Genomic DNA, 13,520 nt, shown 5'->3' on the forward strand with positions numbered 1-13,520 from the left:
TGTTTGACTTATTTTACTTTGCAGAATGTTTTCAAGGCTCATTCATATTGTAACATGTATTAATATTTTATTTTTATGGCTGAGTAATATTTCATTGTACATATGTACTGCATTTCGTTCTTCCATTCTCAGCTGATGAACATCGGGGTGTTTTCATCTTTGAGCAACTGTTAATATTGTTAATAATAATGCTATGAAAATTTGTGTAAAAGTACCATTTGAAGACCTGTTTTTGTTCTTTAAGTATATAACAAAAAGTAGGATGGCTTATTCCTGGCAATTTGAGTTTAACTTTTGAAGACTAACAAATTATTTTTCTGATAAGCTCTACAATTTTACATTTCCACGAGCAATTTATAAGGGCTCCAGTTTCTCTACATCCATGCCAATATTTGTTAGTTTCCATTTCCTTTACAATAGCCATCCTAATGGATTATAAAATAGTATCTCCTTACACTTTTTATTTAAATTTTTCCTGATAAATAATTATACTGAGAATTTTTTCGTGTATTTATATAATTTGCAAATAATAGTTCTAAGTCTGTAGATTTCCTTTTCACTTTTTGATAATGTGCTTTGATGCCCAAAAGTTTGTAATTTTAAAGTACAATTTATCTATTTTTAAAAACATAACTGCAACATCTCACCTTATCAAAGACCCTAGTGAATCATTTGATTCTCTTGACAATCATACAAGATACAATTTTTAAATCCCCATTTTATGGATAAAAAATTTGAGACACAAAAAAGCTAGGACACTTGCCTAAGGTTGCACAGTGTATGTGATAGAGCCTCACTTGTAAATATTTACTCTATTGACTCTGGAAAGAACATACTACTTTATTCCCTCGATATATTTTTAATAGTATGATTTTCATGATTTTAATCTTTAATTTTTATTTATTTTTGAGCCTTGATGTGTCCCTTTCTTTTTATTATTAGTATTTTAGGTGAAACATAACAATTATACATTTTTATGGATACAGTGTATTTTGATACATTTATGCAATGTGCAATGGTCATGTCAAAGTAATTAGCAAATGCAACATCTGAAACACCTATCATTTCTTTGTGTTGGAAACATTAAAATATCATTTCTTCTAGCTCTTTGAAAATATACAATAAATCTTTGTTAACTGTAGCCACGCCAGAGTGCTATAGAACCCTAGAACTTTTTTCTCCTACCTAGCTGTAATTTTGTGTCTATTAACCAACCTTTCCTTATCCTCCTTCCTCTCTAGATTTCCCAGCCTCTGGAAACCACTAATTTATTATCTAATTCTATGAGATAAATCATTTTTGATTCCACATATGAATGAGAACATGCAGTATTTATCTTTCTGTACCTGGCATATTTCACTTAACGTCCTTCAGACTCATCCATTTGTTGAGGCAAATGACAGAATTTTGTTCTTTTCCGGCTGCATAGTATTCCATTGTGCATATGCATCACATTTTAAATTCACTCTTCTGTTGATAGACACTTGAGTTGGTATTAAATCTTGACCATTAGAAATAACATTGTAATAAACATGGGGGTACAGATATTTTTTGACATACTGAACTCCTTTCTTTTGGATATATACCCAATAGTGAAATTGCTGGATCATATGGCAGTGGTATTTTTAGAGTTTATTTTCAAGAACCTTCACACTACTTTTTATAATGGCTATACTAATTTACATTCCCATAATCAGTGTGTAAGAGTTCCCCTTTCTTTATATTCTTATCATTTTTATATTTTATCTTTCTGATATACTAACTAGGGCAAGATGATATCTCATTGTGGTTTTAATTTGCATTTTTCTGATGATTAGTGATGCTGAACATTTTAAAATATATGTGTTGACCATTTATATGTCTCTTTTTAGTAAATGTCTATTCAGATTTTTTTGCCCATCTTTTATATTGGATTATTTGTTTTTTGGCTGTTGAGTTTCTTGTATATTCCAGATATTACTCTATCATTGAATGAATAGTTTGCAAATATTTTCATGAATTCTTCAGTGTCTTTTTACTCTGTTGATTGTTTCTTCTACTGTATAGAAATGTCTAGTTTGCTATAATCCCATTTGTCTAATTTTTTTTTTGTTACCTGTGCTTTTGAGGTCTTCTCTATATGATCTTTGCCAAGATCAATATCCTGAAGCATTTCTTCCAAGTTTTCTCCTAGTAGTTTCAGAGTTTTCAGTCTCACACTTAAGTATTTTATCAATTTTGAGATGATTTTTATATGTGATGAAAGATAGATGTCTAATATTAATTTTTACATATGGATATCTACTTATCCCAGCACCATTTATTAAGGATACTATCCTTTCTCCCAGTAAATATTCTTGGTGTCTTTATTGACCATTAGTTGGCTATAAAATTCTGAATTTATTTATGTGTTGTTTATTCTGTTACCTTAGTGTGTGTGTCTACTTTTATGCCAGTAGTACCATACCATTTTGTTTATTATAGCTGTGTAGTATATTTTGGTGCCACGTACTGTGATGTCTCTAGATTTGGGGTTTTTGTTTAGGACTGCTTTCACTGTTTAGGGTCTTTTGTGGTTCCATATAGGATTTTGGATTTTTTTTCTATTTCTGTGAAAAAACAACATTAACATTTTGATAGGCAATGCATTAAATATGTACAGTGCTTTGGGTTGTGTGGTCATTTTTAACAATACTAAATCCTGCAATCATTGAACATGGGTTATCTTTCCATTTATTTGTGTCCTTTTCAATTTTTTCATCAGTGTTTTATAGTTTTTCTTGTAGATTTTTTAAATTGTATTTTAAGCTCTGGGATGCATGTGCAGATCTTGCAGGATTGTTGCATAGCTACACACATGCCATGCCATGGTGGTTTGCTGCCTCCATTCCCCCCATCACCTACATCAGGCATTTCTCCCAATGTTATCCCTTCCCCACCTCCCCACCCCCTACTGTCCCTCCGCTAGCCCCCCATCTCCCAACAGAACTGAGTGTGTGATGTTCTCCTCCCTGTGCCCATGTGTTCTCATTGTTCAATACCTGACTATGAGTGAGAACATATGGTGTTTGGTTTTCTGTTCTTGTGTCAGTTTGCTGAGAATTCTGGTTTCCATACACTTTTCAAAAGAAGACATTTATGAGGCCAACAAACATGAAAAACTGCTCATCATCACTGGTCATTAGAGAAATGCAAATCAAAACCACATTGAGATATCATCTCATGCCAGTTAGAATGACAATCATTAAAAAATCAGGAGATAACAGATGCTGGAGAGGATGTGGAGAAATAGGAACACGTTTACACAGTTGGTGGTAGTGTAAATTAGTTCAACCATTGTGGAAGACAGTGTGGTGATTCCTCAAGGATCTAGAAATAGAAATTCCATTTGACCCAGTAATCCTATTACTGGGTGTATACCCAAAGGATTATAAATCATCTATTTAAAGACACATGCACATGTATGTTCATTGCAGCACTGTTTACAATAGCAAAGACCTGGAACCAACCCAAATGCCCATCAATGATAGACTGGACAAAGAAAATGTGGCACATATATACCATGGAATACTATGCAGCCATAAAAAAGAATGAGTTAATGTCCTTTGTAGGAACATGAATGAATCTGGTAGAGATTTTTTTACCTCCATGGTGAAATTTATTTTGTAGGCTTTTTTGTAGTTATTGTAAATAAAAATTACTTTCTTTATTTCTTTTTCAGCTAGTTTATTATTAGTGTATAGAAAACACTATTACATGTTGATTTTTTTATCCAGCAACTTCATCAAATTCATTTATTTGTTCTAGGGTTTTTTGGTGGAGTCTTTAGGTTTTTCTCTATATAGGATTATGTGGCTGCAAACAGGGACATCCTTCTTTCCAATTTAGGTGCCCTTTACTTCTTTCTCTTGCCTAACAGCTCTGTCTAGAACTTCCAGTAATATATTTAATAGGAGTGGTTAAAATGGCATCCTTAACTTCTTTCAGTTCTTAGAGGAAAAGCTTTTAGCCTTTCTCCATTCAGTATGATGTTAGCTGTGGGTTTGCCATATATGGCTTTTATTGTGTTGGGATACATTTCTTCATACCTAATTTGGAGACAGTTTTGTCATGAAAGGATGTTAAATTTTATCAAATGTTTTTTCTGCATTTGTTCCAATTATCACAAGTTTTTTGCTCTTTATTCTGTTGATGTGATATAATGTGTTTATTGATTTGCATATATTGAACTACCCTTGAACCCCTGGAATAAATTCCACTTGATCATGGTGTATAATCTTTTTTATTGGCGGTTGAATTTTGTGTTCTTGTATTCTGTGGAGAATTTTTGCATCTATGTTTATCAGGGATACCGGCCTGTAGTTTTCTTTTTTGTTGTTGTGTCCCTGCCTGTTTTTGATGTGAGGATAATACAGCCTCACTGAATGATGGGGTTGTTTGTTTTCTTCTTGTAAATTTGTTTAAGTTCTTTGTAGATTTTGGATATTAGCCCTTTGTCAGATGAGTAGATTGCAAAATTTTTTTTCCCATTCTGTTGGTTTTCAGTTCACTCTAATGATAGTTTCCCTTACTGTGCAGAAGCTCTGGAGTTTAATTAGATCCCATTTGTCTATTTTGGCTTTTGTTGCCATTGCTTTTGATGTTTTAGTCATGAAATCCTTCCCCATGCCTATGTCCTGAATGGTATTGCCTAGGTTTTCTTCTAGGGTTTTTATGGTGTTCAGTCTTATGTTGAAATCTTTAATCCATCTGGAGTTATTTTTTTTCTAGGGTTTTTATAATGTTAGGTCTTACGTTGAAATCTTTAAACCATCTGGAGTTAATTCAATTAAAAGCTGAATCTAAGATCCAGTTTCAGCTTCCTGCATATGGCTAGCCAGTTTTCCCAACACCATTTATTAAATAGGGAATCCTTTCCCCATTGTTTGTTTTTGTCAGGTTTGTCAAAGATCAGATGGTTGTAGATGTGTGGCATTAATTCTGAGGCCTCTCTTCTGTTCTATTGGTCTACATCTCTGTTTTGGTAACAGTACCATGCTGTTTTGATTACTGTAGACTTGTAGTATAGTTTGAAGTCAGGGAGTGTGATGCCTCCAGCTTCACCCCCCCCCTTAGGATTGTCTTGGCTATGTAGGCTCTTTTTTTGGTTCCATATGCAGTTTAAAGTGGTTTTTTTTCAGTTCTGTGAAGAAAGTCAATGGTAGCTTGATGGGGATAGCGTTGAATCTATAAATTGCTTTGTGCAGTATGGTCATTTTCAGGATATTGAGTCTTCCTAACCATGAACGTAGAATGTTTTTCCAACTGTTTGTGTCCTCTTTTATTTCCTTGATCAGTGGTTTGTAGTTCTCCTTGAATAGGTCCTTCACATTCCTTGTTAGTTGTATTCCTAGGTATTACATTTTTTTCTGTCTTGGTTATTTGAAAAGTTCTTTCTACATGTTCAGAATTACTTCTTCTGCTTTATGTAGTCTGTTCTTGAAGCTTTTAGTTGTATTTTTTATTCTAGTCACTGAATTTTTCAGTACCTAGATATCTGTTTACTTATTTCTTATCTCTTTGTTGAATTTCTAATTTAGATTATGGATTAATTTCTGATGTTGAATTTTCTACCTGTAATCTCTTATATCTCACTGAGTTTCCTTAAGATTATTGTATTTATTTTTTTCTAGCATTTTGTAAATTTTCTTTTATTTGGGTTCTATTACTAAATAATTATGCTTCTTTGGAGGTGTCATGTTCCTTTGTTTTTAAATGTTTCTTGTGTTTCTACTTTGATATTTGCACTTCTTGCATAATAGTCACCTATTTTGCTTTTATGGAGTAACTTTCATAGGGAAATAGTCCTGCAGATCAGTCCTAGGATGTCGACTGGGTAAAGTGCATTGGTTTGGTTCTGGGTGGACACAGTAGGGTAGTCTCTATACAGTTCACTCAGCTGTAATTTACATGAACAACATTTGTGAGTGCCTCAGTGGCCTAAACTGCAGAAGTTTGAGGCAGTGGTGGCATGACTTTGCCAAGGATGGGTTTGCTGAGCTGGTTTTGTGTTCAGAGACATGTGCAAGCACATGGAGGGCCAACCAGGTCAGGGACTGACTTTTCAGGGGGACATGGCCACTGGCTGTTTCTTTGGCTAAAGATATAAGTGTACAGTCGTTCAACTGACTCAGGGGCTATTGACCATGGGAAAGTCACTGGATTCTTTCTCCAACTAGTGACACTGGGGGGATCTTGGTGGAGACAGGTTTACTGAGCTGTTTGGTGTGGTCAGCCTGGGGTTGGCTTCTTCACTGTGCAGGACTGATGTCACAGCCATTCTTAGATTCATGTTCTGAGTACCTAGAATCATAGCTTTGCAGCCCCTAGTGTAGGTTTGGTGAAATGAGAATGGAGCCCCAAGGCTGGAGAGGCACAGTGCTACTGACCCCTTTAGCAAGGCTCACTACAGCAATGACTCTGGTTGAAAAATTGTGCCATGCCACAGCAGATTGGGTCACAAGTGAGGAGGGGGAGTAAAGAGTGGATGTTTTCTCCTTCTGTGGAGCAATGGAGCCACGTACATTCCAAGCAGCTACCTCCAAACTGGGTTTAGAGCTTGTGAGGACTGTGGGATTCTTCTGTAGTATGAACTACAGCTGCTGGCACTGGCAATGGAAACTTATGGGAAGTCCTTTTTTGCCTTTTAGCTGATCCTGATGGGGTAGCAGAGACAAAGTCCCTCACTTCTCTATGTTGCTATCCTGGGCTTCTCTGCTCACCAAGAATGCTGCCAGTCCCTTGCTGTACTTCATACTATCCTCTGATGCTGTAATCAAATTTTAGTTGTTTATTTATTGTTTTGTTCCTTTTTTTGTAGGGGAACAAATGCCAGAAGACACCTTTAGTTAGTCATCATGTTGACATGCCTATTTATTTTTGTTTTATTTCTTGTGTTTTTGATGTCATACATCAAATTGCCAAATCCAAAATCTAGAGAATTTACCTTATTTTCTAGTGGTTTTACATTTTTAGCTCTCATATTTAGGTCATTGATTATTTTGAATTGATTTTGTATTTGGTGTAAGGTAGGGGTACAGCTTTATTTTATCATATATATCTTATATATTAAATTATGCTGTTTAAACCACAACATAATTTTGGTGAAATGATTGCTACTGCCAAACAAATTAACATATCTATCATCTCATATAATTACCTTTCTTTTTTTTTCTTTCCTTTTTTCTTTCTCTTTTTCAGCATTTTTATGGAGGGTAGAGTGTTGGAATATCCTGATTTGCAATTTTTTTTCTACTTCTCTCTTGTAAGTACATAGGTTATAACATTTAGGGCCCACCAAATAATCAAGATAAATACCCCATCTCATTGCCTTTAATGTAATCACAACTGCAAAGTCATTGTCATATATAATTCTATTTATGTTTCAAGGAATTAAATTTGACATGTTTAAGGACCATCACTCATCCCCTACAGATTTGTTTCTCACTTATATTAGTATATGTCTACCACACAAGTTGCTTGTTCAAATAGAAGCCTCTCTCTTTGAGGTCATTCAAAACATAGCCTGATGACAGTTTTACCGTCTTTAATGCACCTACTGGAATATGAAGCCGTCTTAATCATCATGGCAGGAGAGAAACAACTGGAGGTTCACATGTATGCTTCAGTCCACCTAGAAGTGACACATATCTAATCTTCTACAGTCAATTGCCTGCAACTAATACATATCTTGGTCTAGCTGTAATGAGGTAGGCGTTTGTAAGAAAGTAGATAGAATGTTTGAGGACCACTATTTTTGTGATCCATGCTATATCAATATTTATAAATAATAAAATATTAATATTAATAATCTACAGAACACTTGTTATGTGCTAGAAATTGTTCCTTGCTTTGTAATATGTGATCTGATAATCTTGGCAATCTTAAAAATGATGAGATGATATTATCTCCTTTCTTACAGATGAGAAAGTTTAGTAAGGTGAAATTGCTTATCCAATTTGAAGCAAAATCACCTTAGTACACAGAGCACGTTTGTAATCATTATACATGTCTGTGATAAGAAAAGTGTGATGTCTGTTATGGAATGAGGACTCAATAGTCTGGGTAGGGAGAAGAATGAATCTATTTTCTTTAGGGGATAAAAAGATGTTCCCAGGCCATAAATGTGGCAATAAGGAAAAAGGGTATTTAAAAAAAAAATGTGCTTAGGAAACTCTTGAAACATTTTAGAAAGAGCAAAAATTGTAACTAAATTAAATTGAAATTCAAAAAAAAGCTGAAACCTTTAAAATACCAAGTGATGGCAAATATATGAAAAATATTGAAATGTTCTTCAAAATAAAAATGATAGAATCACCTTCATAAACAATTTGAGAGTTTTCTATTCAATTAAGGATATTTACCATGTGAACAAACACTCTAACTTCCTGGTATTTAGCAAAATGAAATAAAAACCTATGTTCACATAAAAATGTTAGCCAACACTTAGATCAGTTTGATTCATAGTCAGCAAGCACTAGAAATGAAACAATGGTCTTCAACTAAGAATTAAAAAAAAAACATGTAGTGTTCACGTTATGAAATGCTATTTGGTAATTTTAAAAACTTCACAACAGACTCTGGTAACAAATGGATGGATTTCAACTGAACTAATGCTAAGTGGCAAATGACATTAAAAAGACTACATATTCTAAGATTCTAGTAAAAGATAGTCTTGCAAAGACAAAATTATATGGACAAAAGCCGTTTAGTGGTTGTCAGAAGCAGTGATAGGAGAAGGCATTGATAGAAACTAAGCTTGGGAAATTAGGTGATTATGACAGTGGTTACATGACTATATATTTAACAAAAGTCTTAGAAATATACACTATAATGTGGGCATATTATTGTTTGGCACTTAGATGTTAATTTAAAAGAAATAAGAAATACAAAACAATAAGTAACACAAAAACACGTGTACACACTAAAAATATCCAATTTGATCCCCAAAGGCAATTTAATTGTTTCTTCTCTAGGAAAGTGAGAAAAGGTACTGCAGATGTTCTCATGGGAGACATCCCTTGAGAGGACCATATGTTTATAATTCACTTCTAGTTCCTATTCATTAGCTTCTGAAATCTGTCATGACTCCAGGTGACTTTATTTTAGAGGGACATACTTTGATTCTAGTCCCTTTGATCATCATTTATTCATCTGAATATTAATAATTGTTCATACACATAGACCCTCTCTTGATTTTAAGTTTTCCTATAAGCCTGAAGCCATAGCCAAGGGAACATCCCAAGATAAAATTTATATCAAATGACTTGAAAATGAGAATCCTTTAGTGAGTTGCTGTATAGGCAATCTCTTATTTGCTATTTATAAGCACAATTCTGTGAATTGTATGAGAGAGGTAATTTTGTTATGTTTATTTTATAATTAAGGAGGAGGTAAATGTGGCATTGAAGGACACAGAAAAAAATGCATGATAGATTCATGATATGAACATGAATTACGGTTTTTTCTACATCTTTCTATGCCTTGGAGACCTTGAAACCATTGACCACTCCTGAGAAAGAGCTTCTCTAACAGAATTTGTGCATAGAAATATTTCTTATATCAACCACACTCTTCAAGACTGACTGTTTTTAAGGAGCAAGGTAAGCTTCTATTCAATGTACACCTTTAGTGAAAACTGTAATTTATACAAAGCAGTGGGATAGCTGTACCTACTATGATGTTTTGAGCATAGAAATAAATGTTGAAAACATTTTTCTAAAAAACTGAGGAGAAGCTGGATTATGAACCTCAAATCTTTAATTAGTAGCGAATTGGATAATACTTATAAAATATCATTATATCTCCTAAAAATACAGAAAAACAGTACAGGTGATGTTCTGATTGATTCAGTGGTAATTTCATCTTATACATTAATCTTGTACACTGTATGTTAACGTCTTCTTGGAGGTAAAGAAAAAAAAAGAAGAAGAGTAAAATGACACTTCTTTAAAATACTAAAGGTACTGGCCAGGCACAATGGCTCACACCTGTAATCCTTGCACTTTGGGAGGCCGAGACAGGTGGATCACTTGAGGTCAGAAGTTTGAGACCAGCCTGGCCAACATGGTGAAACCCTGTCTCTACTAAAATACAAAAATTAGCCAGGTGTGGTGGTGCACACCTGCAGTCCCAGTGACTTAGGAGGCTGAGACACGAGAATCTCTTGAACCCGGAGGTGGAGGTTGCAGTGAGCAGACATTGTGCCACTGCACTCCGGTCTGGGTGAGAGAGTAAGACTGTCTCAAAAAAGAAAAAAAAATACTAAAGTACCAAAGGGAAATAAGTTTTAAACTACTTTTTAATATTTTCTCCATAATTGTATTCTTATTACTTCTAGTACATCTATACACATGGACAGTGGTATCACTGAAAACACTGGCTGATCATTAGGTCCAAACTGCGTTTAAATTTTGAATCTTCCTCATACTAGCTGTATAATTGTACGGCATCACAAAACTTCATAAATTGTCATTTGCATTAATGGTAAAATAAAAATAATACTACTGCCTACTTCATACTACACATACATGCATAACTCAAACATACCCACTTATCATTGGTTGTAGAACATGGTATATGAGAAAAGTGGTCATGGTCATGTGTGTTAAAGTAGGTAAACATAAAGCCTTCAAGGGGTTGGCTTGTAGAGTGAAGTTGCTAAAGGTGAAGGAGGAAGATGGAAGGGACTAGTAGTTGTTAGCATTGAATGGATACCCTTCCAAAGACTTAAAATTAAAATAGTTAAAATGGTTTCTACACAAGAACAGATTAAAATAAAATTTTTTTATTGCATTTTAGGTTTTGGGGTACATGTGAAAAACATGCAAGATTGTTGCATAGGTGCATACGTGGCAGTGTGATTTGCTGCCTTCCTCCCCTTCACCTATATGTGGCGTTTCTCCCCACGAAGTTTGTCAAAGAAACAGATCTGCAGGCTAAAGCAAGACAAAAACTGAGCTTTCAATCCTTGATTTCTGTGATTCAAAGATGGGATGACACTACTGAAAGTAGGAATGAGTATAAGAAAAGGAGACTGAGTGCAAGCTAAAATATGGATTTCAAAAAAGATATTAAGCAAAACAGCTACGTGGGATGGCTAGAGTAGTCAACTGCATGGATGCAGCAAAGAAGAGTTATTGAAAGGCACAGAAAATCTCAGTGGCTCTACTGTGTGAGAGAATAAGCAAACTGATGAAGGAGGATATAAGACTTCAAAACTCATCCACACCTAAAGGTCTGAATGTTACCACTCACTTTTTCATCCTAATAATAGTGTAGCTGGCACTCATAAGGTTGGCTAACCATACCACATTTTATGCTTTGTTTTATCCATTTCACGTTTAAATCTCACATTAGTACCTTCAGTTAGATATAATTACTATCTTCATTATGCAGATAGAGAAAATGAGGTTCAGAGGAGTTAGGTAATGATCAATGATTCCTAGAGAGCAAATCGTAGGGCTGATAGGCACCTCTTACCGCAGACCAAGCTCTATATACAGTTCTGTGTCTTCCCTTCAGAATTACCTTTACTGATTATACATGCCCCTACAGTCCCAGTCATCACAATACATCTGCTGTGCAAATATCTCTCATTCACGGTGAAACCCCGAACAGTGAGTTTGTACCAATGGAGGCAATAAGTAACTGTTTGATTGAGTTAAAACAATTTGAGGTATAGAAAGTTATGAATGTCGTGCCTTTGAACCACTCTGCTTGTGTCCAAAGCTTGGTTTGCCATTAATTTTTATGTTAACATGAATAAATTACTCAACCTTTTGTGCCTCTTGATCTAAAAGAAAGTAACAACTAATCAAACGTATTGTTGAAAAGAATCAGTGAATATACATGCAAAGTATCTAGAGTAATTCTGTCAGGTGGGCAATATAGAAGCAAAAGTTTTTAGCAGAATAAGAAAAACTGAATTGGTCCACTCTGCTGTGTATACACACACACATATACACACCTGTCATATATATATTATTCCAGACATGTTGGAAATTTTATATAATTTTCCAAATATTGGTTACAATGTTAGAAAGGTGAAAACTGGTGAGGGATAATCCATGCAGATCTTTTCAATTCAGTCTTTTATAACTCTATAGCTATTTAATGCACTAAACTTTGTGGTTAAGTTTATGTTTAGATATATAGAATCTTAAAATGTGTATTACTACAATAATGAAATAATGCACGTGGCTTTTGACATTTTCATTTCATTGCAATATCTACTCCACAACCTGTTTAACATTCTTTTCCTTTATTTCTCATTGCTACAGGCATCCTCTGATGCTCAAATAACATTGATGAAGAACCGTACAGAAGTGACAGAGTTCATTCTCCTCGGACTAACCAGTGCTCCAGAGCTACAAGTCCCCCTCCTTATCATGTTCACCCTTGTATACCTTGTCAATGTGGTTGGAAACCTGGGGATGATCATTTTGATTCTTTGGGACTTTCATCTCCACACTCCCATGTACTTTTTCCTCAGTCACCTGTCTCTAGTGGACTTTTGTTACTCTTCAGCTGTCACTCCCACGGTCATAGCTGGGCTCCTTATAGGAGACAAGGTCATCTCCTACAATGCATGTGCTGCTCAAATGTTCTTTTTTGCAGCCTTTGCCACTGTGGAAAATTTCCTCTTGGCCTCAATGGCCTATGACCGCTATGCTGCAGTGTGCAAACCCCTACACTATACCATGACAATGACAACAAGTGTGTGTGCGTGTCTGGTCATAATTTGTTATGTCTGTGGTTTCTTGAATGCCTCCATATACATTGGGGAAACATTCAGTCTCTCTTTCTGTATGTCAAATGAAGTCCATCACTTTTTCTGTGATGTTCCACCAGTCATGGCTCTGTCTTGCTCTGATAGGCATGTGAATGAGCTAGTTCTTGTTTATATAGGCAGCTTCAATATCTTTTCTGCCATCCTAATTATCTTGATCTCCTACCTATTCATATTTGTCACCATCCTAAAGATGCACTCAGCTTCAGGATACCAGAAGGCTTTGTCCACCTGTGCCTCTCACTTCGTTTCAGTCGCCATCTTCTATGGGACTATTATCTTCATGTACTTACAGCCCAGCTCCAGTCACTCCATGGACACAGACAAACTGGCATCTGTGTTCTATACTATGGTCATCCCCATGCTGAACCCCCTGGTCTATAGCCTGAGGAACAAAGAAGTGAAGAATGCATTCAAGAAAGTTGTTGAGAAGGGAAAATTGCCTCTATTATTGTGAGTTTAACATTGCAGGATGCATGATACCTAGTTTCATCCCTCTGTCCTGAATTACATTTTAAGGTTCACATGATGTTTCTGAAATAATATCATTTCTTCTTCCAAAGTCTGTTCTCTAGGAAAAAAGAAATATTATGTCCAAAAATATAATACCTAAATGAGAAAGCTAAGGTGAATAATAAGATATCTTAGATTTTACTTTTTTTTTTAATTGCATTTTAGGTTTTGGGGTACATATGAAGAACATGCAAGATTG

The 13,520-nt window shown here is 35.1% G+C and overlaps 1 protein-coding gene across 1 annotated transcript; it reads left to right on the forward strand.

The window, feature by feature from the left end:
• Positions 1-11,142: 11,142 nt before the first annotated feature.
• Positions 11,143-13,265, forward strand: LOC105716127 (olfactory receptor 5B3-like). The gene is made up of 2 exons (XM_021669367.2): positions 11,143-11,254; positions 12,300-13,265. The coding sequence occupies exon 2, from the start codon at positions 12,327-12,329 to the stop codon at positions 13,263-13,265; it is 939 nt and encodes a 312-aa protein (XP_021525042.2). The 5' UTR covers positions 11,143-11,254; positions 12,300-12,326.
• The last annotated feature ends 255 nt before the right edge of the window (positions 13,266-13,520 follow it).

The sequence above is a fragment of the Aotus nancymaae genome, unplaced genomic scaffold (genome assembly GCF_030222135.1).
Source record: "Aotus nancymaae isolate 86718 unplaced genomic scaffold, 86718_ANA_hifiasm-v0.15.2.pri h1tg000059l, whole genome shotgun sequence".
Lineage (NCBI taxonomy): Eukaryota > Metazoa > Chordata > Mammalia > Primates > Aotidae > Aotus > Aotus nancymaae.